The sequence below is a fragment of the Pavona decussata genome, unplaced genomic scaffold (genome assembly GCF_977016875.1).
Source record: "Pavona decussata unplaced genomic scaffold, jaPavDecu1.1 SCAFFOLD_87, whole genome shotgun sequence".
NCBI lineage: Eukaryota > Metazoa > Cnidaria > Anthozoa > Scleractinia > Agariciidae > Pavona > Pavona decussata.
Window position 1 is genome coordinate 5,203,175 of NW_028145504.1, and position 26,826 is coordinate 5,230,000.

Sequence of the window (26,826 nt, forward strand, 5' to 3'; positions counted from 1 at the left end):
TAAGCAGTAGCCTGCAGGAGAGGCGTTATTTTTCTGCGTTTTTCAGGAGAGCGGAGGCAAGCACGAGGCGGGTCGTGCGTGACTCGTGCCCCGCACTCGCCTCGCGCTTGTCTCCGCTTGCTTGAAAAAAATAAAAAATAAAATTAAAAAAAGCGCAAAAAAATAACGCCTGTTAATTCTACAGCCTACTTAAGCAATTTGTGAAAAGAAATCCTGAAAAAATTCAGGCTTGAACGGGATTCGAACCCATGACCAGCTCTGCAAAACCGGTACAGTGCTCCACCAATTGAGCTATCAAGCCATTTGGGAGCTGGTCATACTTTGAGTCCGTAATATACCCGTGGAGGATGAACAAATAAATATGTATATATGCAACATATATTTGAACTGCGGATGAAAGATTAAATAGAAGAAAAATCCTAGCCTCGCAGTTATTTACGTTGTTGTTTTCAAATTCGACCCGAAGTGGGAATTGTGGAAGCCATTAAAACAAAGAATACACAGTAATCACAGAGGCAAGGAAAGTGAAGTTGGCTGTTTTATTTCAGATTTTTTCATCATCTGAACTTATTTCTCCGAAAATCAGCATCTTGAAGTGTCATAGTTAATATTTGAGGTGTGGAAATCTTCCTCAGCAAAACATTTGGCGGCCACGCTATCGCACTTGCAAAGAGCTTTCTTGCATGCTTTTTGCTGATCATCGGGAGGATACTTGGATTCGGGTTCTGAAATAATTAGAAAGAAGAAAATAAATCCCGAAAAATGCCAGACGTTATGAACAAAAATAATGTCTAGCCCGAACTGACGTCAAGAAATTATTTTCTGCTGATGGAGTGGATGAACTTGCCAACCAATAGCACTCTTTTAAGGCTTACCAAAGGCCTGTAGACTATTCTCTGACTGGTGCATTTTTATTTTACAGCTACTCAGTTAGATAGCCGGTCCCCTACCCACCCCACCCCCACCTTGGCTAGCTCAGAAACGAATTGTTTGTTCTCAGGCATGCTTGTTCAATGCACGGAGATTTTGCTGTATTTCAAACAAAGCTACTCAAGTATTTAACGTAGAAACTTTTTTCTAACACGAAATTGTTCGTAGAGCACCGGGAGGAAAATTAACTGATTTCTCCAATGAAGAACAAACTATAAACCTGTTTTTAGCAATTTCTCTAAAATACACAGGAAGAACTTCAAAACATGGTCAATTTTATCAAGTTGTAATCGATATCCATTTCCATCCAAGCCATCCGCCGGAAAAGATAACAAATAATAGTTACGTATACTCCTAGGGTAATTGTCAACGATACTAAACCATTATTTTAACATTTCCATCGATACAAATTGTGTTTTCGCTATCCAAAGGCACACTATAGCTAAAAATCGGGGACATTGCCCCTTTAAGAATTCATTTCAAGCAAATTTGTCTTAACCGTTTGTCAATGAAGTTCCTCAACAAATCAGTGCACCACCAAGAAGAAGCTCTCGTGGCGTCACGGCAATAGGCCATTTTACAGTTGTGTGCTTAGTGACCTGGTCTTGAATTGGAAGCGAGGCTGGGGTTGACCTTGTTTTGATACAGACCTCACTGCTTTTCATATGTAAATGCAAATAGTTAGCATAAGAACAGTTTGATCTACATATGAAAAGCAGTGAGGTTTGTATCAAAACAAGGTCACCCCCAGCCTCGTTTAGAATCCAAGACCAGGTCACTTAGCACACAACTGTAAAATGGGCTTTTATAAGTGTGCCTCTCTTAGCCAACCTCGTCCCAGGGTCCTCTCTCTTCCTCCCTTGAGGAAGAGAGAGGGACCTCGGAAGGAGGTTGTCTGTTGCCATGTTTGCGGGAGGAAGTTGGCAATAGGCCATTTCTGAGTTGCTTTGAGCCTCATTATGAAAGCGAGGCTAAATGCAAACTTTTTATTATGAAAATTAGTTTTCATTGACATGTAAACAAAAGTAATTTTCATATGAAGAGCTTAGCACTTAGCCTCGCTTTCATAGTGAGGTTCACATCAACTTGGTAATGGCCTATTCTTGCACAGCTCTAGCATAGTTAAATTAGTAATCAGAGAAACTCTTTACCGCATTGGCGACATCCAGTGTAGCGGTAAATAGAATAGTACGTAGTCCACGAGCTTGAGCAGATGGTCTTGTTTATCAACATGTCATAACACAAGTCGTGTAAATAGCAACACCTGAAACAAACAACAAGTGTAATTAAAGCCCTGTTTCTTGTCGTAATTCGAGACCAGGTGGTCGTTCTTGATTGTGAATGGATGTTTTCTTTTCGATAAAATATTTTGCTCAAAAATGTTGCTGCAATTCAACTGTCTCACTTCCAAAAGATCCATAAAATTTTTCTTTCTTTCTTCTTCTCAATGGTTGTAGCTTCCAATTCCCACCAATCTACGCAATGTCCTGGGCTTGACTCCTGGGCTTTTTTGCTCTTAGAGTAAACGTCGAAACGAAAATACTGTTTAAATAACAAAAAAAAAATTCTATCACATACACTTCATGAGTAGGAAATAATCTGATAGCAATAAGCAAAAACGTACCTGTCAGTGCCATCGACAGGAGTTCCTGACCCGCCAAATCCGCACCAGCAGCCATAGTCATAGTAATCCCACATGCTGCGATTTGTGGAACAAGCGATCATTCTTCCAAACTGATAAAGGTTACGGGCTTCAAATGTAACAAATATGATAGAAAAGCCTGTTAGATATTGCAGACCCGAGATGGGAAACTGACCAAATTTACCGGTGTAATGGTTATTTTTAGGGCAACATTTTATTTAGAACGTCCTAATTAAATAGATATTCGGTGTCCTCAAGTAGTGAACTGGGAGTGGGTGGTGAAGTGAGATTACCAGTAGGCTTGTGAACAACGAGGTGCTCAGTACAAAAGGCACTGATTTTTTTCCTGGAACTTGCAACGATAACGACCAAGAACATTGCAGAACAAGCCACATAATCTTCAGAGCCCAGTTGCTCGAAGCATGGTTAGCGCTAACCCGGGTTAAATACCATAACAACCTATAGGTTTTAATACCTCTTTACCAATGCGCTAACCATGCTTCGAGAAACTCAGCCCAGTATGACACTTTAAACTAATTTCGCAATGTTGCGAAAAATATAAGAGTCCGATTTACTTCTTTTGCAACTTGCAACGCTTTTTCTCGTTGCTCACGAGATAAGTTGTGAAAAGAGCATGTTACTGGCATTGCCTTTGCCCCAGATTGCCTAACAATTGCGTCGAGTTGCAATGTGCTGCACTCGGGTAAAAGCACCTTAGTTTATAACAGGCAAGAAAGTAAAACAATTAAGGAAGAACCAGCCGGGAGTGACTCTTGTGGATATTTGGATATTTGGGAATAAGTTCTGGTTTCTGTAGCGTAAACCGGCTGCCCTGGTTGGGATACAAGTCCATTGCAGAGTCGATTACTCATTAGTAAATACTTGGAACCTATTTATTCACCTAAATACTGAGTAAGAGAAGCAATGTACGATCGTTGTCTCTCTGATAGACATGCCAGACAATTTAGCGAATCAGATTTACATATCGCCGTTTCGGAGCAACAGACCACAGTGAATATCTTCTAATAAGTGATGAATTAAAACCCCTGGGAGTGGTGACGGATTACTGTCAATTATATCTTCTTGTTGTGTTTGTCGGTCAGTAAATGACGCCCAAACAATTAAAGTTTTAGACTGTTCACAGTCCCCCTATTTTTCCGTGGGATTCTCGAGACCGGTACGCTTCGATGGAACTGCCGCCATCTTGGTTTGTAAAAGCGAGCGCGATCTGGGGAGAGTGTCTAAACTACCGAGGGGAGCGGGAGTGGGTGTTAGTATAGTGGGGGATGGGAAGCCGCCTCCCAACTCCACTCCCCTCCCCTTGGTAGTTTAGACACTCTCCCCAGATCGCGCTCGCTTTAACAAACCAAGATGGCGGCAGCTCCATAGAGTCTCGAGAATCCCACGGAAAAATAGGGGGACTGTGAACAGTCTATTAAAGTTTCAACCGTTTGATGTTTCAAAATAGACGGCTTCTTTGACAAGACTAACAAAAGGCTCGTGGTTTCTCTGCTCAATTCTACTGTTACCGTTTGCGTTTAGTATTTTCTAAATTTTTTTTTGTTTCAGTGTATTTTCTTCTATAAGAAACGTACTGAAAATTGAGTTAAGTATAACAGCTGTGTCAAACTGAACATTTCAGTTAAACTCTTAGCAATGAATGAATTTCCCCCTGATTTTCAATTTCCTCTGACGTAAGAACTGTAAACAAATCAGAGTTAATGCAAACTTTAGTACCAAACGTACACAATTTTATTTTAAGTTCACTACAGCTGTAATTTAACAGCTGCATCAGTTCTGATATTACAGACAACTACACTACAACTTACCGTGTCTCTTCCGAAAAGCCATATTTCCTTCTTTCTTCTGGGATAAGGCAAAAACACACACACAAGAGACTTTACAACTCAAATTAAGCAAACTCATGACAAAGGAAACAGTTAAGATCCTTTAAAACCTTACTTTAAGTAAAGGCAAATATTTCACAGTACAAAATGGACAAAACATCTTTGTGAAATAAAGCAAATTATTTTTGACACGGCGTTTGCAAGTCGGTTTCAAAGATGGCGTTGCAGCACAGTGAACAATCAGATTTGTACGTCACAATTTTAAAGACAAATCCTCTCACCGAGAACTCAGTTCATCGAGTACTCTTCAGCAAAACTTCGAAAACTTTTTCCATTTCCGCCGTGTCCTATACATTCATTCACCGTTCATTTCCCTTCATGTTAGTTAGCTCTCTTCACATTCTTAACTTAGCCGTAGTATCTTAATTCTTTTTTTTTATCGTAGCCTTTTTGTTACTCAGTTAATTAAGTCAACCAAGTTGATTAAAAGGGGAAAAAATTAATACTGTAGGTGTACACGGAGCTGAACCTATCAAAGTGCATTGCCTGCTGAGATATGGTATCAAGAACTGCTGATTACTGATGACAAACCAAGATGTGTGTCACCATTGTTAATGTTATACAAAACATGCCCTTAAGTATTTTGGTTAATTTACATTTGTTACCTTGATTTTTTATACAGATTAGCAAAATAAAAACGTTCTTAATCGACTCTCAACCTGAGGAATGTTCTTGATACGTTCTTAAAATTTTGGTTAATCTCAGCCTCGACGTTCTTATAAAAAAGGTTCTTATAAAAAAAAAAAAACAGTGAGTACCTGGGCAAGAGAATCAATTCATTCTCACACGCACTTGTACTCAGCCATTTGAATTAATCATGAAGCCTGAATGATAGTAACTGACATGATTGGAATCTCTCGTTTAGCTCTGATTCTTGTTAACTCTCACTGATCCGTATGAAACGGACATTGCAGGGAAGCTAATAGGTTGTTAATGGGCCGGTGTACGTGATCAGAGCACGTGGTTTTGGGTTCAGAGTCTAAGGTCTACTTCTCCGCACGAGGATGTCGGAACAAACTGATAAATGTGCCATTGATGTTCTGGAAGAAACCAAATACTGAGTACTAAATCGCAGTTAAGAGAGATAAAAGGATTCCCCTCGTTTCTTGGCTAATTTTTGTATGGGCTTAAGATAGTTTGTTTAATTCAAAACTGAGTTTTTAAACCATTTCGAAAAATATTCTTAATCAATTCCTACCGGGAAAATAAAGCCATCAAACTAACAATACCTTAAGCTGATTTCAGTTTTATTTTAACCTCACAAATCCACTCGACTTCGATAAATTCCCCTGACGAGCCACGAATTTCGCCAAGCTAATTTTGTCGTCGTCATCATCGTGTGAACCGAACAGAGTCGGCAAAATGACATCTTTCAGTGTCAGTTAAAAAAGAGATTAATTAATATAATTTGAGGTCTGAATTGTATCTCACGTCGGAGACGGAAACACGACCGGCTTTGAGCATTTTATAGACTGAAGCAAGGTCACGGTCGATGAGATGTTCGTCATGATGTCTACCTTTCAGGTTTGCCTGTGGATGAAATCCACAACTGAAGCTTGTAATCAATCAATGAAAGCTAATTCAAAGCTGCTTTTTAGCCGAGAGATTGTTCCTTTTGCAATATTTACTATTCAGTGTAATTTTTAAAAATAATAAGGTCCAATTTTGATTTGACATTAATTCTTTCTGAAATTGGTAACCTCTGGGATGGTTGTCTGAGTGAGGAGGCCAAGAAGAAATAAAATAAATAATAAGTACTGATTCTTTCTCAAGACAATAGGCTTAGAAACTGAAAAAAATGACAGGAGACGTCAGCTAGACGAGACAGATCAAACTTACCTCGAACGGAGGTGGAATGGACAAGACTGACACAACTATGACAACAATAACAACAAGAACGGCTACATTTGGATTCTCCGCCATTGTCCTCGTCAAAAATCAGCAAAGGGCACTGACTGAAATGGCCGCCGCAAAAAGGTACTATGAGAGTGTGTACAAGTGGTCTTGAAATTAAAAAGATTCAACTCAAACATGACGTGTGTTTGAGTAACTAATGACTTTGTTGGCCAATTAGAATCGTTTGACTGGGATTTATTGACATGAATCATTTTACAAATTGCACTTTCTCAAGTTTCTTTGACTTTTGTAAAGGCCATTTCCCAGTAGCCTTAATCTCTTCGGTTTCGAAGCAGGAAAAAGGTGACAAATCCCTTCCATGCAAAGAGGATCGAGTTTAACATCGACAAGAGAGTTTTGTTTTACAAAGAGGGGAAATGTCGTATCATCTCTGAGTAAACTATAAAAAGTAAAAATTGAACGTGAAAAAAATTATATACAATTTTAGGAACCCTTTTTTTCTGTTTTGTTGTTGTTGTTGTTGTTTTTCGTTTGCGAGAGCATGCATCTGTTTCCAAATAAGGAGGGTTTTTATAATCAATTCATTAGTTGCCTCAGCTGCATACCAGTAAGCAATACAATTTCACTCTTTTTTTTTATAAGAACGTTTTCAATAAGAACGTTGAGGCTGAAGATGACCCATAGTTCCAAGCGATTTAAAGCATAAATTCCTATTAAGCTCTGCACCAATTTTTGGATCGAGATGAAAACACGTTGTACGTTGTAACAACATGCACATACGGTTAAAGGAATTTGATTTCACACAATGCACAATGGTCTTTTGTTCTGGTCAAGTTCGTATCGGTTTTCGGAAATTCAATTAAATATCACGTGGTCTAAATAAGAACATGCTAAGAAGGTTTCAGGCACAAAACATGAAGAGAAAAATAAGAACATTCACTTCCGGTTGAGCTCGGCCACAAAAACTTAGGCACTCTTACTGATAAAAAAGTGTGGAAAGAATTTCTAATTTTTAGTGATGATTTCCAGTCCTTTGATGCATGCTAGTGGCGCTTCTATAGCAAATGAAACAACTGAAACAACCTTGGCAAGAAACCACTGTTAAACAACTGGCCCTGAAAATTCGAATACACGGTGAGCTTTATAGGTGAAATAAAATTAAGGCTATCTACGTTGGGCTATAGATCGGATTAACACAGTGTTGAGATAAACTGCACGTGGTCCTGCACGTGCAAGGTTTGGATGAAAGAGCAGCATCGTAACTGTGGCTAAACTACTCCAGTGGACAGTTTGCTATTAGCATGGAAGTGTTTCAAGGTTTTTATCCCATTCTGTGGGTCACTCTCACTCTAATTTACACAATTATTTAACCCAGGAGGTTACCAAATGTTTAAAATGTTTAGCATTTAAAATTAAAGCATTAAAAGTCAAATCTTCTAAGTAACAAACTAAAGTCTTCGGGGGAAATGTTCAATCAATGCTGATTTCTCCACCGAGTTTTTTTTTTTTTTTTTTTCGTCTTCAGTTATTCTATAACTGAAGAAAAGCAACGGTTATGCAAAACCACTATCGTTTCTTTTTTTTTTTTTTTTTCTTTTCCTTTTTCTTTTTCTTTCTTTCTTTTATTATTTTGTTTTTCTTTAACGTTTTAATAGGCAGGTTCTTGGCGCGATTGGAAGCGGAACCTTTTACAGTTTAGAGCCGGACTACAACGGCTATCAGGGCTGCTACTGTGGAATGCCGGGAGGAAAGGAGAGCCAATTAAGCGATATCGACCTGTAAAAAACACAAAATGCACGTGCAAAGTGCAAATCTGAATTTCATTTCTGATATAAAATGGACAGCCCTTATCAGTATGAAGACAGGGCAGTGTATTGGTCAGCGCTGGAACGGTGGGAGGCTTGATAGTTTGTGCCGCAAAGTCAGATTTTCCCAGATAACAATTACAACAACAACCTTTCAGTGTACCCTAGTGGCGCCGTACATTAAACTTCACAAATAAATAACTTAAATTGAAAATAACATGGTTAAGAATCCCAACTGTCAGGAGAGTAACCATTAACTTTGGTTTTGTTTAAGTGCGATAGCTTTTCTTTAATCACCATCTTTAATAGGTGTTGTTTTGACCATGACGAATGCTATAGAAAGCTGAGAAAGAAGAAGATTTGCAGTACAGCTGCTTCGTTTCTCACCACTTACTTGAGAGTGGGCTGTACGAATTGTGGTAAGTCATTCCTAGAGAGGTGGCAGCTTTATCTCGTTATGCAACACGTAGAGAAATCCTAGGGTTAAGATCAATTTTCACCGTCATCATCATCATCATCATCCGGCATTATCATCATTATTATTCAAATGTGTTCATTACACCCATTAGAATTTCTCTTTCGACTCCCAGACCCATAAATAGGGTAAGGGTTTTGGGAAGCGGGCCGCACACCCCTATCCAATTTTTTTTTGTGGAGTGCTCCCCCTCCCTCCCTCCCTCCCTCCCTCCCTCCCTCCCTCCCTCCCTCCCTCCCTCCCTCCCTCCAGGGGACAACCTGTCCGAGAATAGGCCACTCAACGTCTACAATATTTTTCAAAATTACGGAGAAAACCTCAGCATTCAATCAGCCAATCTTTAGGTAGTGCTTAGTAATTAAACGAAGAAACTATATGCTTTTAAGTTTGCTCCTGCCCTTCTGGTAAGTTATTGTGATAAATGCAAAAGTGTCCGAGAATAGGCACATGTACTCATGTTTCCTTGAATGTGAGAACAATAAACAGTATTCGATTCATCGATTTCTTCACCCTCATTTCTTCCTAGGCATTGATCAGACATATTCTATCCCAGCTGCAGGCTTGTATTTTCTAATTAGCTCATCTGTTGAAAGATGTTCCTTTACTCGAGTTGCCAATAACCGAGAAGTTTCGCCCACATAATCTTTATCACATTGTTCAATGAAGCTATTCCAGGAGCTATTCCAATTGTTAGATCGAAACTGGAAGGTGACCCAACTTTCCCAGATAGATGTTCTTTTGATGGACCACAATTACCCACCCTACCTGAAATGTGCCTCTCTAGAACCTACTTCACAGTGTTCCAGAATGAATTCTACCAGCAGAAACAAGGGGCCGCGATTGGTTCCCGCAATTTCACCCATAGTAGCCAATGATTATATGGAACACTTTGAGAGCAAAGCATTGGATACCGCACCTATCCCGCCAGCTATGTGGTATCGATATGTTGATGACACGATGACCAAAATTCATGAAGGTAGCCTGCGTAGCAGTCGTTTCCGTTTCCTTTTAGCCGGCCAAGCGGGGCAAGCGCGCGAGGGCATTGGGCAAAAGGAGCAAAAACAGTAGGATCCCAATGTCCTCGCGCGCTTGCCCCGCTTGGCCGGCTGAAAGGAAACGGAAACGACTGCTACGCAGGCTATCATGAAGGCGCAGTGAACTCTTTTTCCGATCATCTCAATTCCATCAATCCACACATCCAGTTCACTTCGGAGGAAGAAAAGAATGGCAGAATTCAATTTCTTGACACCTGCCGTCACGTGAACGAGGATGGCTTAACGAAAGTCACCGTATACCGGAAACCGACCCATACTGATCAATATCTAAATTTTCATTCTAATCATCATCTACAACATAAAAGAGCTGTAGTTAACACTCTACTACTTCGAGCTCACACCTTGGTGTCAGAAGAAGTTGACAAAGTAAAGGAAATTGAACACGTTAAGGAAGCCTTGAAAGCCAATTACTGTCCAGATTGGATGCTAATAATACCGAGCACTGGATCCACTTCGAGAGATTCCGAAGAATCTGTTCAATGCCGTACTGATCAAGGGCACTTCCGGGAACGCCTCCAAAGAGCATTCAAATCACACGAGGTTACACTTGTCCACAAGCTTTTCAATTCCTTAAGATTACAACTAAAACAGAAAATCTTAAAAAGTGTGGAACAGTCTATCACATCCATTGCGAACAATGCGATAAAGATTATGTGATTATGATCCCAGCAGTCCCACAGGGAAGCAATCTTGGACCACTTTTGTCAGTCTTAGTCAGTACATTAATGATCTGCCCAATTGCCTTAGTTTAGCCTCTCCGAGGATGTTTGCCGACGACACAAATATAACCTTCGCTGCCAATACTATGGCTGACCTCGAAAATGTCATAAACTCAGAGCTAAGAAACCTTAATTATTAATAAACGATTTATTTACCTTTTTTAGTGTCTTAAGAATATATACAAATTAAACATTTTCGATTATGTATCTTTTCATTCTTGTACTAAGCTGCTTCAGTAGAAATGTTGATCATTTAACGCTTGATCAGTCCCTTTCAGCAGGACTGACGTCTTAAAGAATTCGTTTTTTGTTCGGATCTGTCGTCTGTGGAACGATTTACCGCTTAGTTTAAGAGAATCAAATGCCTTGTCAATTTTCCGTAAGAATTTGATGAACTTATAATTATGATAAGTTTAAAGTTGATTTTTTTTTAACTTTACATTGTATTAACCTGATTGATCCATTTGGGTAACTTTTAAGATAATTTTATTACTTAATTAGTTCTAATAGATTCTTTAAAAACATTTTAAAAACTCTACAAGGCGGATGACGTTACGGCGTTACCCCACGCCATTATCAAAGCGTTTAGCGTTTAACTTTTCAATAAAATGATGTAATAATAGGTGGCTTATTTTTAAGGGGTCTGGTACTCTGTTTTAAGCCCACCTCAGATTGAACGGTTGATTTGATTAGATTGCAAATCTGAAACTTGATTAAATTAAAATTAATTGCTGGCTTTTAACCAACAAGCTAAGCATTAATATTGCCAAGACTGAAATCATGGTAATTGGATCTGATCAGCGTGTACATGCTCTTTCGAATAATCAGATTAATATCTTCAGCTGTAGGCGCCCTTAAACGCATAAGACCAGTCATTTCTGAAAGCGCCGCTCTCCAAATCTACCAAGCATTAATTTTACCCCACTTTGACTATTGTAGCTCCGTTTGGGATGAACTAAACGTTACCTTGAGTGATAAACTCCAAAAACTCCAAAATAGGGCTGCTAGGGTTATTACCAGATCTACTTACGACACAAGTACCAGTTTCCTCCTAAAGAGGCTCCACTGGGACAATCTCTCCACGCGCCGAAAGAAGTTGAAGGCGACGTTAAATGTTTAAAACAATTTAAGGGCTTTCCCCGAAGTACTTACAAAATTTGTTTAGCATCCGCAGTACATCGTATAATCTAAGGGATTCCGAGATCAAACTAGACTTGCCAAAGCCACGCACGAACTATCGCAAGGTAGCTTTAGCTACAGCGGGGCGCTATTATGGAACAGTCTACCCGTCAATTTACGAAAAAAAACTCTCTTGGTCGCTTTAAAGGGAAATTGATCGACTTTACAACAATTCTCAGTCAGGTCCCACATGGCAATCTTGTAAAACAGTATTCTTATTTTAACTTGTGAAGTTTTTTAATACTTTCTTTTTATGATGTAATATAATACTGAAGATTTTACCGTGGATAAATAAATAAAGTATGTATGTAAAGGGTACGCTTTCTATATCTAGATTGTATCATTTGGGACGAGATGTTGATGTCAAGCCAAGAGTCTCTTGGTCAAGCAAACTGATCTTCGAAATTGTACAGAACTGCACTTAGCCGAGAGGGGGTGTGTGTAATTTGTTGCAGGCCAAAGGTTTCACGTGGATCCCCCCTGTCAGGCACATTTTAGTACTCGTGCCTAGGTTTGACCGTGACTTTGTCATGACATTCCGGGGACACGGCTCAGTCCGCGGCAAAAATGGCGCCCGATTTGAAATGAACTTTGTTTTCAACGAAAACCTGTGTCTCAATAAATGAACTTCTCCGAAAATGAACTGTTCAGGAAGGACTGCATATCATCCTTCTTGACATATGGTGAGGCAGGTAAGCGAGTGCTTAAGTTTCAAGCAAATTTTAGCGAAGTTTCGAAGGGCTCTCATGGATCAAATGACGGGTCAAATTTCATTCAAGTTTCCAACCCTTTCATAATACAGTGATGCACGTGGCCCAGCCGCTGAGAAATAAACCGCTCAGAACGGCCTTTGGAAGCACTGAGAAGCCTTGAAAACTCAGCATTACACCGGGTAAGCTTTTTCAGACTTAATTACAATTGTTGTGGGTTTTTGTGGGAATATTGTTGTCTAGTTTTCGATTTAATTTTTACGCCATGCAAACTCTTATATTACGCTTTGGCGACCTGTCGTTGTAACTTCTTTCGCGTGGACAAAAAAAAAAAGCCAAAAGAATTAGCTCTCAAAGAGTCTACCAGCACAGCTGGCTTTTAATCAATTAAATTAAAATACATGTATGATAAATTTATTACATTAAGGATTAAGAAATCAAACTAGCCATTATATAATAACTAGTGGGACTAGCATTATCAAAAAATATGTTTTGCTAGAATTTTGCACTCCTGCCTCCAGTTATACACACTTTAACAACTACATAACTTAGCACACCCACTGGAGTTTGAACAAAAGAGTGAAGAGTAGCCAGCAACCTTTGGCCCACAATGATGTACAACCCATGCACATCCAATGTACCTTTGTTGCCAGCCTCAATTTTTGCGCCATGCTTAAGGACAGTGCCCAGTAATATCGAACTATTTTTGTGTGGTTTATGACTATGCGGGAAAAGCAGATCTTAGGAAGGCCTTTTGGAATCCAAAACGAAAATTGGGGGTAGCCACGCATTTTTCAGAGATAATTAAGCAATAACATCTCCAAAAAGCGCCAAAATATAAGGCAATGTATGGGATTTTTTCCTAAATTAAAGCTTAATTATCTCTGAAAAATGCATGGTTACCCCCAATTTTCTTTCGAGATACCAAAGGTACTTGGTAAGTTCTGCTTTCTCCGCATAGTTTTAAACCGCGCAAAAATATTCCTGTATTAGTAGGCACCACCCATAGGAAACCCGAGTATCTCGAGATGCGCAGAACGTATGCGCAGTAACAATAGTAGGCACCGTCCTTAAAGCATTGTTGAATGAGAATCAAGATGTGATAACAAGTTTCACTTCATATTAACAATATGTTTTAATTCCAGGCATTACCAATGTGCTCAGAATTAAAATAAATCAAGTCACGTCGCCGAAAGAGATCGAGTCTTCAACTTTCACAGCACTAGTACAAAATCTATGTAGTTCTTATGGGTCCAGTTCAAAACAAAGCTAGACATACACCTGTAGTGGTCAGCCCAAAATGTTGGTGCACACCAATAAGCCATAAACAATTTGAAAATTATTAACATTCATGAATATTTAACAATTATTCGCCGAAGGCGAAGTGAATATTGTTGAAAAATCCCCGAGACGAAGTCGAGGGGATTATTCGACAATATTCACTAACACTGACAATATTCACTGAGCCTTAACAGTTTAACTCTGAAATTATACTAAAGACTAATATTAACAGTAATATTATTATTATTTTTATTATTATTATTATTATTCAACAAGCACTCATTGGATATGAGATGATAGATAGCCAATGAGGCGCGTAGTGGCATTGGCTATAATCCTCTCATATCCAGCAAGAATGAGTGGAATAGTAAATATTGCTTTATTAAAAACTATCAAGAAATATTGCTAGATCTTGTCAATTTCACTTTGCAAGAACAACCAGAAGAGAATTTAATGGTCTCTACTTCTCGGGCGTGGTATAATGGCTCATATACCATGGCTGCTAACCCAGTCAAATCCCTGGAATTGCCTGATACAATGATTCAGGTTTAATAATAAAAATTATTATGGTTTAGGTTTACATTTGTAGTCTCAGAAGTCAATGTCTCGATACAAGTTCTCCCAAAAAGAAAAAGGCAATAAATACATCTGTTACTTTGAGACTTCAAATGCGAGATGGCAAGACCAGAAATTTTAATCCTATGTGAGCTTGAGGCTTTCTAAGGCACTCCAAGATGACTTTGCACTAAAAATCTAGACTGTGAGACCCTTCCAATTTCACAAAACTTTTACAAGGCATAGGTTAGGACTGATCATCTGCCATCCTGGCTATGAGCAAGAATGACAAATAATAAATTTTTCTCATAAGTCCTGAATTAACACTGTCACTGCAAGCAAAAATTAATTATGTTCCCTAACAGATACAAAATTCTGACCGATTTTGAAAGTTAAATTGTTTTATTTACGTAAATCTCAATAAGACAAGTTTACAGAATAATAATATAATAATTTTTGTAAACCACCAATCACAAAAAAGCTGATTTGACAAACAATAAATTATTATTTGGCCTAGTATTAGTGATTGAGATCAGTTTCATCAAACGGGCTGCAGGCTGCAGCAAATTAATGAGTTCCAGTCAGCTTGATGGGAGGTTTTGAGTTACAAGAAAATAGTGTCGTGAATTCAAGTGTGGTGTTTAATGTTCTTTATCTACATGTACATGCTGCACCGGCAGCTGAAAATTTAAGTCGTACATTTATAATCTTTTGATGCTAGCTACCATCGTTGACTCGTCCTCAAAGTGTTTACAATACAGTCGAAACTCCCGTAAGCGACCACCCATAATGTCAAGGATATGTGGTCGCTTACGGGAGGTGGTCGCTTACAAGAGGTCAGACCACAGGAGGTCTAAATTTCGGATAATCATATGGTAATTGCGAAGACCTTAAAGCCTTTTGCCAGTGCTTATCGAAACCCAAAGTAATAACTTTTCTTAGCTACAAGTATATTAAGACTGGTCCAAAATTATTCTAGGCAAAAAATCTGACGGTCTATGGTGATTATTGTTTGTTTCTAACAAATTACTTAATACAGCGATTGAGACAATTATTGTGTAAGAAACTTGACTCTTTTATTACTCCAGGTGGCGCCGTCTAAATTTTTCAGGGAACGGAACATAAGCAAAAAGATAAGAGAGTTTTTTTCCTACAAGAGATTTAATCTGATTAAAGTTTATTTCAGTGTGAAGTATAGTGCACGTGTATTTTATCAATCATTTCAATGCTAAGCTATATGGGAAACACTCCGACTGTGAGATTCAGGGCGTCTGCTGTAATGATGTAGCCTATGGTACAGCGACACATATTACGATTTCCGCTCACGAGAGATAGAGCAGATTGTGCGACAAGTGGTCGCCTACGGAAGGTTAAAATCAATTGAAAATTATAAACAATCATCTCTAAAAGTGGTCGTTTACAAGAGGTGGTCGCTTATGATAGGTGGTCGCCTACGAGTGGTTCCATCTATTGTGATTTGACTCGAAAACCATTGGTATTTTGGAAAAGTGGTCGCTTACGAGAGGTGGTCGCAAAGGGAGATTCGACTGTATTCAAATTGGTGGTTCAGAGAAGAGCCTGGAACATGCTGCAACAATATTCCATGAATTGTAGGGCATTAATTTTTGTCACGTGACAAACAACTTTTGCTACATTTTTTTTGAAAAAAAAAAAAAATGGACACTGCCAATTTGATCCTGTAAAAAGTGTAGCAAACACAAAAATCAAAAATGTCTTCACAGAATACTCCTGGCCCATAGAGTATTCTTGCAGTGTGTTCCGAGGTCTTTGATGTACCACCATTTTGAATATGACCAAGTCCCTGGGGATGAGGTTGGCTACCTACAAGTAGTATTGACAGCTGTCTGGATATAACATTAACAGCGCAATGTGGCTATACACATACATGCAATGTTTCTAACCTTAAAAGTATTGGACGCTTGAAGGAAGTGATGAAAGGGCCCTTGATAAACAAAGAATTATTCCTTGTCTCAAATTTGAGACAAGCTGCTTTTTAAAGGCGTAACAAATATTACCGACTATGTACAACAATATTAATTACCTTTTCTGTCAAACAGATTAAAACTCCTGAGTGTTAACTGTTTTTAATATATTTTGTCTGTTGTACTGCACACGTTCACAGAGTCAGATATGTTTTCATCATCCACAGTGGTAGGATCAACCTCCTTTTTTCGCTTGAACCCACACTGTTTCTGTGTTTCAGGCTCTTGCTTACACACGGCATTGTGTATGCTGTTTATGCCCATCACACCTCCAGGAACATGTGGTACAAAAGGCATGCCACATGGGACATAGGGATACTGAGGACCTCCCATTCTCATACAGTTCATTGCCGCCATATATCCGCCGGGCGCCGAGCATCCACTCATATCAGATGATGGAGGCGCTACAGGAACAGGAATGTTCAAATGGAGAAGCACTGGAATGTAGTGAGTGCCAGATGGGTGGAGGGCATACGTTGCTGCTGTGTATGGGTTGGGTATGTAAGGCGTCCTTGGTGAGATAGGAATGGCAGCAATGGGTATGTCAAGGCCACTGTTAGGCAATTTATTGTTTCCAATAGGACCCTCATTTCCACTGCCATCCACATTTCCTTTGTCAGACCTGCTGCCACTGGAATGACCTTTTTCTTTGTCTGCATTGGAGCTTTCCACCTGGGAAAAGGGCGTTTCATTTGGAACCCTCCCTTGTGTAGAAGAACCTTGTAGACTGTTGTCACTTTGTTGGTGGGATAAACTGCTTAAATTGCTCTCACTCTGCTGTGCATCTAAACTGCCTTCATTTCCTCGTGCATACAAACCATTGTCTCCGCTTATTTCATTGGAATCATCGATGTGCACTCGCTTTGGTGAGCTGGAGCTAGCCTCTTGTTGGGTACCTGTTTGGCTGATGCTGTTATATGATCTTTTAGATTGCCAGGTTTCATGGGACTTCGACATTGGTGAGTTCTCCACATCAACATTAGAAGCTGTGCTCGGATATTTGGTCTGCTGATTGCCTTGCTGGTTGTCATCTTGTAGTGAGTTGCTCTTTGCAGCACTTAGAGGCAAAAACTGCAGTTCAGCCTGCAAATGACACATGAGTCGCTGGAAGCAAGGCTGTTGAAGATCCATAGCTTCAACATTGGTGAGGCAGTGAAACACCTCTTTTATGCAGTCCCTAAAACCACTGTAGTAATTTGAATTGACTTCTGATTGCTCAGTGGGTGCTTGTCCATCTGTTGTTGTGACATCCTGACATTCTGCAACCAACAACAAATAATTATTACTAATGATACAGGCATTGGTTAAAACTAGAGCAGTTTTAGCTTCTTACGCAGACGTTCTTTGGCTCACGTTCGTACCTGTCAAGCCGAAGAATGTCAGTGTAGGAGGTTCAGCAGGTTTCACTGAATGTCAAAGCAAATAAGTGCTTGATAAATAATAATAATTTTTTGACTTTACCTCAATAAGGTGATGGAAAAAAAGGTCATTTATACCCGATTAATCAAGCCATTCGATTAGTTCTCTTTGACTAAGGGCTTTTCAATCTCCTAAGTCCAGTCCAATATTTCAGTGACAAGCCTGGGTACTAGTTTTTGTTCACAATCATGAAAATGGCATCAGTTGCCTTGCTTACATACTGTAAATTCCCTAAACACTTTACTTACTGTTCAAAGAAACATGAATAGCCATTACAATCATGCAATGATACATTGAGTGTCAAAGCAGGTACAAATGTAGATGCAAGTTTCAAAATATTTGAAGGCTGAAGTAATACCAATACAACTTGTACTGTGTAACAGTGCACCGCTACATGTACATATGCAAGCTAAAACATAATATGTGAATTATAAGCCTTATTGTGTCCTTGTTTCTGTAGAAAAGAATCAAAGGCTCCCGTGAACCAACTCGTGAATGCAGAAGTGAATTGTAACAGTAAAGGAGTACTTGCATCGAGCTACGCAAGGATTCGTGGACGCCATGCCACATTTTAATTGAGGGAATGCAATGAGGCATTATGTATTAAATCTACACCCGATGATTCCTTTTGATACACGAAAGAATTGCAATTGTCGACATGTACATTCATTTCGTGATATTACATGGTTGCCAATCAACAACATCACACGCGCCCACACAAAAGCGCGCATTAAAGAGTTAAAAAGGGGGTCCATGGACCAGGTCCATAAAAGTGGTCCACGGTCCTGGTCCAAAAGGGGAGTCCACAGACCCTGGGTCCATGTTTTGTCCTAGCCCTAACAAAAAACATGAATTCATAGTCATAAAGAGACATTTAGCTCCGGGCCTTTCGGCAAAAACCTCAGACGGCGAACGGCTAGAGATCATGTGACAAGGCTCTGATGTTACGTTTGCGGTTTTCAACGTGGAGAGGTAGGTTTTCACGTAAGTCATTTACCTCAGCGATTGAGTCATACTTTTCAATTTTTTGAAACGTAAAAACGTCAGATTTGTATGTAACAAGTCTTTATGTTGATGTTTAGGTGTAAAATAATGCGAAAGAGCGAACATAGATCTTTATGTTGCTGTATGAAAAACAGCACTACTGCTATACGCAAATTCAATCTGGCGGCCACCTTAAGTGAGAGGTGTAGCTAAAGCGGTAGAAGCCATAAACGTCAATCGCGAAATGCCTAACCTGAAACTGCCATTTCCGGTTTGCCGTTAGCGCAAAAACTCTGGTGCTAAATGTCTCTATTATCACAATGCAATCAGAGGTAAAGGAAACCAAACAATAAGCATGCACGTCACTGCACCTTACTGTTTTTTGACCTTTCTGGATATAGGCTCGTTAAACCCTGACTGTTAAGTACATGTATAACTCACCTTGAAACTTTGGGTTGTCATTTTTCCTTTCTGAATTTAATTCCTGCTTTCCAGTGATTTCTTGAAGTTTCTTGATGTAACTGATTGTTTTCTCCAAGATCTCAGCCTTCTCCAGCTATACACGTAAAAGAAAACATAATTACCTCATAACCGGCAACTGAGAAACAATTACCTGAGTATATGCAAATACATGAAGCAAGTAATAAATATTTTGTTATTATCTATAAAATGTTCAAGCTAGTGGATTTGAGGTTACATTGCCTTTGTGGCACACAATGTATTTTGCTAAAAAAAGAGAGACCAAGATTTCCTCGTGAGAAGTAATTACCAACTGAGCACCACCCCCCCCCCCCTCTCACAAAAAAATAATAATAATAATAATAATAATAATAATAATAATAATAATAATACTAATAATAATAATTAATAATAATAATAATAATAATAATAATAATAACAAGGAACTTATTTAACATTTTCCAGTGCTGAAAAATGAGAAAATGAGTGAGCTTTCAGCTTTCTGAAAATTGTAACCAACCTTTAATGACATTTTTACAGTAGTCCCTTTAAAAAAAATTTACTTTTCCAGGTTACTACCAGTTTAAGATGCTAATTAAAAACGACAAAGAAAATTCCTCATTTTCTCACATATCAACCTGATTTCCAAGGCAGTTAAGCCCTTATTTCAAACAGACTTCATCAACATGAATGACTGGGTGTCCCTGATATACAGGTGTAATTATACAGTGCAGTTTTACAATATTTAAACCACCTTCTGTGCATGTAACTTCAAACATTTTTTTTTTCATTCTTTCACTACAAGTCTTACCTGTTTTGAAACAGATGAACTAGGCAAGAGCTGAGCTATTTCGGACATGCTTATATTCATTCGGTCCCTCCTCCTTTTTTCAGTGAGTTTATGAGAGTATTCCACCTGTGGAACATACAAGTCCTTTGTTAACACAAAAGTGATGATAAAATGTCTGCTAAATGTACTAGCTGTTACATGTATTTACAAGATATTAAAACTTAGTTATGACCATAACTTTGGCTCCATTTTGAGAACACTGACTCCTTTTGCCAGTGCACATACGTACATTCTATGCATTACAGGATGGCCTGAGAAACTTGGTTTTTTTTTAAGGATTGTGCCTTACAATAAGGAAGACTATTTTGCAGTGTATGACTAGGAAGAAAAGCTGTTTATGGTAACAGGTGTTCGAATATTGAAAACAAAAAAGGGGATTACCACGCATTTTTCAGAGATACAGTCGACTCCCGATAACTCGAACCTTCAAGAGAAATTGAAAAAGGTTTGAGTTATCGGGGTTTCGAGTTATCGAGGGTAAAATTATATAGAAAATGACCTGAAAGGAGAGAAAAATTGGTTCGAGTTAGCGCGAGGTTCGAGTTAGCGAGGGTTCGAGTTATCGGGAGTCGACTGTAGTTACTACAGCTGCAAACTGGAAAACAAAATGCCATAGATTTATTTGCCACTTAAATTATTCTAAACCTTGTTAGAATTACATGTATTGTTGCTGAATTGTCATTGGAGATACATATGTAACATTGATACACTATGCTGCAATACCTAAAATAAATGTTACATGTGCGTAGGTGTAGTGTGGGTTCCACAGTTCTGGGATCTTGATTAGAGACAAAAGGAAGCTTAAGCACAGACGTTCGTGAGCCACAGACGGCAATCGGAAGTCAAATTTTTTTCTCTTTGGAGCATTTTGACGCCATCACGATTTGTAACGTCAAGCCACTGACATTCAACAAGAGCTTTTCCTGTCTGTTGTGAGGAGCAAATACACGACAAAAAAAAAAAACCATTCAACTTCCGGTTGCCGTTCATGGCTCAAGAACGTCTGTGCTTAAGCTCCCTTAATTAAACACTACACAATTATACGGGTGGGGAAATGAGATCGTTTTTTTAGTCGAGTTAATAAGTGTCATTGAAAATTTGTTAGTCAGTCCACTAAAATGGTGAAAGGAAGTCCTATTACGGCAGATGGTCGCTGCCAAATCCCGGCCTTGTCCTTAATCTTGCCCATCCCTAACACCCCCCCCCCCCCCCCTCAACAGTGCGGCAAAAAACATACATGACTATTCCTAAACACCCGTTTCGAATTTAGCAGATGGCTAATTATCGGCCCCGCTCCTTTTGGTTTAGCTAAATGTTAAGTTAAGACGCAAAAAAATTAACAATTTTAGCTATATGAACTCATTCAGAGACATTCTTCAAAGAGTTAAGAAAGGCACGAGAAAAGGGCTGTGTATTCTCGCCGACAAATACGATTGATAATTTCGAATATCGAAGTTACATAACCTTAATCCGACAACCATATACCCCATATACACATGGATATGGAAGATCCACAGCCTATTTTATGGTCAATGCAAAGAAAAATAAACTTAAAGCACACGAAGTTTAGAAGCATAGGTTTTCAACAGATATTTTAACGCCAACTGCAACCGAGTCACCATTACAACAAACTACTCAAAGCTTAAGCTTAAGCTTAAGTTACTTCAGTTTTGTCGGACTGTAAGCAATAAAAATAAAGGCAAAAGCTTTCACTAAATTAAGTCTTCTGTTGGACGAGTACTTTAAACAAAAAAGAAATCAGTTCGATGATTACCTTATGTCCTCTGCACTTTGTCGAGGTCGGACAAGTCGAACTGGTAGAACGCTCGTGCTGTAAGTGTACTGGCATTTTTCCTTCGACGATTTCTGTCGATGCTGCCATACCAAACCCAAAAAGAGGTAGTTGTAAGCAGTATCTATTGAGATTTACCAAGAGCACGTAATCATCAGTAACACGTTAAGTAACCAAAATATCGTGAAACTACCACATCCACAACCGTCGCGAAGTAAGGTCGAAAGGCCAAAACGTAACGAAGAAAATGTTGTCGCTTTTCAGCAGACGCACGTGCCAAACTTATATAACGCTATGTGAATACGTACGTGAGCATTTTCTGTGACGTAATGCACGACAAGAAATCTATCAAACTTGCTTTAATTTAATTTTATTTTATTTTATATTGTTATGCTTTGAATTGAATCAAAAGATTCATGGAACATAAAATTGAGTAGGTTTAAATAGTATGCTTCATTTTCTTTTGCTTTTTTTTTTGTCGAATAGCAGACCTAAATAAAAGACACGGAACGTGCATGCATTTTTTATTTCCGTTTCCGGTGAGCGTGAAACTCTAATTACATAAGTGCACACGTGAGGTTTGTTCGTTGGCGGGTTTCCTCGGACTCGATATAAAACCTGACAGTCTGAAGTACAAAACGCGGACTGGGTGCCGAGACTGAAAGCGTTCGGCCTCTTGGCATCTATTTAATAGAGGAAAATAGAAGTATTAAGGTGGATTTCCACTGTGCGTAAATTTTACGTGCGTATTGATTTACATTTGGGCTGGCTTTACGTTCGTAAACAAAATAAGAAGCGACATATGAACGGCTAAAGTTACGCACGCCGGCATGCACGCGGCTCATGCATCGCTTCTTATCAGAAGTACCCAAACATTCGATTAATTTTCTCTATTAAAAAGACGGTCGTGCACTAAACACTAGCTGAGTGTCCCTACGTCAATCTTGGTTACTATTTAACTAATTCCTGGGAAAAAATACCCGCTCTTCATTGCCAGTGAGCAAGACTTTTATTAAAGTGCACCTAACAGTAGATCTTTTTATTCGACGAAATAAATCTACTTTCTTTCTAAAGTGTTCCAGCGAAAAAATTTTTTGATTTGGTTGAATCCTCGATTTTTGGTGCTTCAGCGAAGGTTTGAAAATCGCGCCATTTTTGTTGCGCGGCCGTGTTTTGGCGGGGAATGGATCGAGCTGCTGTGACGTCACGCCAGGGACGCAGGATCTTTCGCTTTCCAGTCTTTCTACTCATGTTTTGCAATTACATCAGTGATTACATGACCTAATATGCCTTCCCGATGTGTTGTTGGAGGCTGTGGTAACGTACCAAATCTAGAAAAGGGGATAGGTCTCCATTTACTACCATATTATGGTGACGATCGTACCGTTGCCTTGAAGAGACGGAAACGATGGGTGGATTTTGCAAAACTCAAGCGAGCGAAGTGGGAACCGACGGAATATTCTCACATTTGCTCGGCTCATTTTGAGAAGGACTGTTTCACAAGACAGTTCCACAATTTACTTGGCCAAGTAAAACCATTCTGGCCACATTTAATAACAGATGAGATGGGATTCACTGTCTGGCCAAAAATTCATGCCGTTGGAGCCCCAGTCGATGTGCCTCAGTCTGACCGAAACAATAGGAAGGTGAGAAAATCTTCGATTCTTTGTATATTATCCAATGTTGTGAAACCAATTTCTTCCCTTTATTCGATCCTTTCGTCTTACTTTCGTTTCTATAGGTCTTAAAACACTTGTAGTGTTTAGAAAAAGATGTATTGCTGATGCTCTGTATATAAAAAGACGTTTTTAAGCTTCAAAACATTCAGAGGAAATGTCGCTGCGGGCGAATTTTTCGAAAGCGCTTAAAGACTTCATAAATTTGAAAAATTATTTTGCCTTCAATTCGCTTGGCAGAATAAAAAGAAAGCATCCAGCAATTAACTAAATTGTTCTAGTATACAGATCAAACAGTGTTAGCGAAATAGAATCGGAATTATAAAAGAAATCGCCGAGCGCGCTGTTTATATCCGCGCCTCGCTAAGGCAAAATTAATTCACAACAAACAGAATCGAATTATCACACTCGAAAATTCATATCTCTGCGAATTCGTGTTCAAATGGTTTCATTTTGGTCTCTTTCGAAAGCTTAACACATGTACTGGATAGAAAAAGGAATATTCCTGATGCGATGAATAAAAGAAAGCTGCTTTTAACCTTGTAAACACGAGAGGAAATGACACAACGGGTGAATTTTTCGAAAGCGCTCAAGACTTCGTAACTTTGAAGTATTACTTTGACTGCAATTTCTTTCGCCGAGTAAAAAGAAATCACCCAGTAAATAACTTCACTGTTCTAGTATACAGATCAAACAGTCTTAGCGAAGTAGAATCGAAATTGTAAAAGAAATCGCAGAGCGCGCTGTTTGTGTCCGTCCCTCGCGAACGGAAAAATTAATTCACAACAAACAGAACTATCACACTCGAGAATTCATATCTGCGAATTCGTGTCCAAATGGTTCATTTTGATCTCTTTCGAAAGCTTAACAATTGTAGTATTTAGAGAAGGATGTATTGCTGGTGCGCAGTATAAAGTGTTTTGTATCTGGCTGTCTATTCCGGGTCATCCGTATTAAAACAGGTCTTGTTCGAGGTCGCTGTTATCAAATGGGTTTGCGCTTGCTGAAGCTTCTTGTCAATAATCGTCCATTTCGATTTCGGAGATGTAAATCATTTTGGAGTCATCCGAATCTTCTAAATCCTCCTCGATCTCGTCAGACTCCTCGGGCTCCTTGGACTCTTCTGATAACCGTAAAGAAGAAGACAAACACATTCTGAAACGGACTATGTGGAGTAAATCGCAAAGAAATAAACCGAAAAATAGACGCATTCGATATCGTGTGGTCCCTGGGGTGACGTCACAACCATCCTCGTCCCAGGCTTCCTAAAACGCGGTGGTGCAACAACACAGTCCCAACTTCAAAAGCGCATAGAAAATCGAGGATTCAACCAATTCAAAAAATTTTTTCGCTGGAACAGTTTAGAAAGAAAGTACATTTATTTCGCCGAATAAAAAGATCTGCTGTTAGGTGCACTTTAAATTAAAAATCTCAGCCAGCTGCAAGTTGTATGTCTGTCCGCAACTCACCGCTTGTAGGTACACAGCATCTTCCCGAGACTTTATTATTTTTTTTATATATATATATCTTTGTGCCATCGGCAAACATGGTGTAAAACACTCGCTTGACAAAAACAACAACACTGAACAACAACAACAACAACAATATTTTGTTATTTGCCAATAAATCCTTAATCCCTAGCTCCGCAGAGGCAGTGCTAATCGAGGCGGGCCAGGATAATCAGTAAAAGAAGAGGAAAGTACACACAGTAAAAACTACAGATAAGTAAATAGGTAGGTAACTGACGAAAACAGATTAAGTCTACAGAAACAATTATGTAATTAATTCAAGTTGGTAACGCATTATGTTGTGAAAGGAAATAGATGGAAAGGGACACCATATTAGGCTGAAAAAAACATCACTTAAATGTTTTGCCTTGATTTCAACCTTCGAGGAGGTCCCAGTCAAGGTTCAAGGAAGGAGGCAAACCTGTACACAGCACAGCTGTTAACTCTAATCTTTGAACAACTGGAAAATGTCAAATAATCTGGAAAATATCATATGGCCATAGCCCCGGGGGGGGGGGGGGGGCACTTCCTTATAAGAGGCTAATGGGGATGTGCCGCTGGATGGGGTCGCATTTTCACGACTGGATTGACTATAATGGGGTTGCATTTTCAATAGAATTACTAGAATGGGGTCGCACATTTTCGGATTTTTGGGGTAAGAAAATTCTATTACGTAGGGAGTCAAAATGGTCTCGGCTAAGAAAGTCAGAAAGTTGTTGTTTATTAAATGTTACCGAATCACCTTGCATTACCCGGGGCCATAGCTATGAATTATTTTGTTTTTGCACAGGATCGGCGGAGTCCATCAAAACTATCGAAAGGAAATAACAACTGTATTCTTAATCTAAACCGATTAAAGTCGAAAACACACCCTTACATTAGCTTCGCAACAATGGCAATATGGCTCGTCAGAACCCAGTCGGGCACTGAATTTAGGAAATAACGTCGGGCCTAAAATGGAGCCCTGAGGTACTCCGGAGCCAGTGACAGGCAGAGGATCGGAGGTTTCACCCAGCACTGTTACACGTTGGTAGCGACCCATCAGGTAAGAGCTTAAAACCACTGCAAGATGCTGCCTCCAAATCCGAACTCGTGCAACTTTTGCAGCAGGCAGCCATGGTTTACCTTGTCGAAGACCTTAGACTTATCCATATAGATCATGTCCATCTGTTTTCCGTCGTCTAGAGCCTACTTGGTTCAAAACTTCCAAAAGGTTGGAGGTGCATGATTTCCCTCTAATGAATCCATGTTGACAATCTCTTACCACCTCACGCATCATACAGTCTATCTTTGAAGTACACATCGCTCCAAGACTAGTGACGGTAAGGAGATGGGCCTGTCATTCTCTGTGCACTCAACCTCACCCTTTTTAAAAACAGGTACAACGTTAGCTTCTTTCCAGTTCTGCGGGAAAGAACGAGTGCTTAATGACTTGTTTAAAAACAGCTTACAAAGACATGGTCCAATTCTTGGTTTTCACATGACGTCATAAAAAACTGAAATTCGTAACTAAACACAATTTTGGGTTTTTATCTTCATCACAAATAAGAAAATCTAAATTTCCATCGGCTTGCTTGTTTTCAGCCGGATAGCATTCTTTGTTTTGAAAATAGAGCAGTTTGAATTTTAGATTTTTGCGCAGTGCGTGTCAGAAGGATTGCTGCTCTAAACATGTCACGTACATGAAAACATCGATTCGCCTCGTGTTTTTTTTTTGTTATGTCTGATCAGCTAATGCGTCAGTCAATTCCAGCAGTGCCCATCCCCCCCCCCCCCGGGCTAACCCCCGGGCATTAGCATTTTTTTTTTAAAAATGGGCAGATTCCCCGGGGTGGGGACACATAAGCTGTGTAAATGCCCCGGGGTGGGGATGAAGGTAGAGGGCAAATGCCCCGCCCCCGGGATCGTCGCCTTCCAACACCAATTCAATTTTTATATTAATCATTATCAGTGAATAAAACGTTCCACTTTTCAGCATTTTAATGCAACGGTAGGACTTCAAGGACAACAGGATGATGTT

General features: G+C 39.3%; 2 protein-coding genes across 2 annotated transcripts; both read right to left on the bottom strand.

Annotated features, from left to right (window-relative positions):
• Window positions 1–521: 521 nt before the first annotated feature.
• LOC146474976 (basic phospholipase A2 taipoxin alpha chain-like) lies at window positions 522–6,498 on the bottom strand. Its single transcript, XM_085116713.1, has 5 exons — window positions 6,319–6,498; window positions 4,402–4,438; window positions 2,555–2,681; window positions 2,082–2,194; window positions 522–725 (listed from the first exon to the last, which is right to left on the bottom strand). The coding sequence occupies exons 1-5, from the start codon at window positions 6,400–6,402 to the stop codon at window positions 583–585; spliced, it is 504 nt and encodes a 167-aa protein (XP_084972839.1). The 5' UTR covers window positions 6,403–6,498; the 3' UTR covers window positions 522–582.
• Window positions 6,499–12,623: 6,125 nt separating this feature from the next.
• LOC146474977 (uncharacterized) lies at window positions 12,624–21,870 on the bottom strand. Its single transcript, XM_085116711.1, has 4 exons — window positions 21,605–21,870; window positions 19,792–19,896; window positions 18,963–19,077; window positions 12,624–17,377 (listed from the first exon to the last, which is right to left on the bottom strand). The coding sequence occupies exons 1-4, from the start codon at window positions 21,710–21,712 to the stop codon at window positions 16,221–16,223; spliced, it is 1,485 nt and encodes a 494-aa protein (XP_084972837.1). The 5' UTR covers window positions 21,713–21,870; the 3' UTR covers window positions 12,624–16,220.
• Between the last annotated feature and the right edge of the window lie 4,956 nt (window positions 21,871–26,826).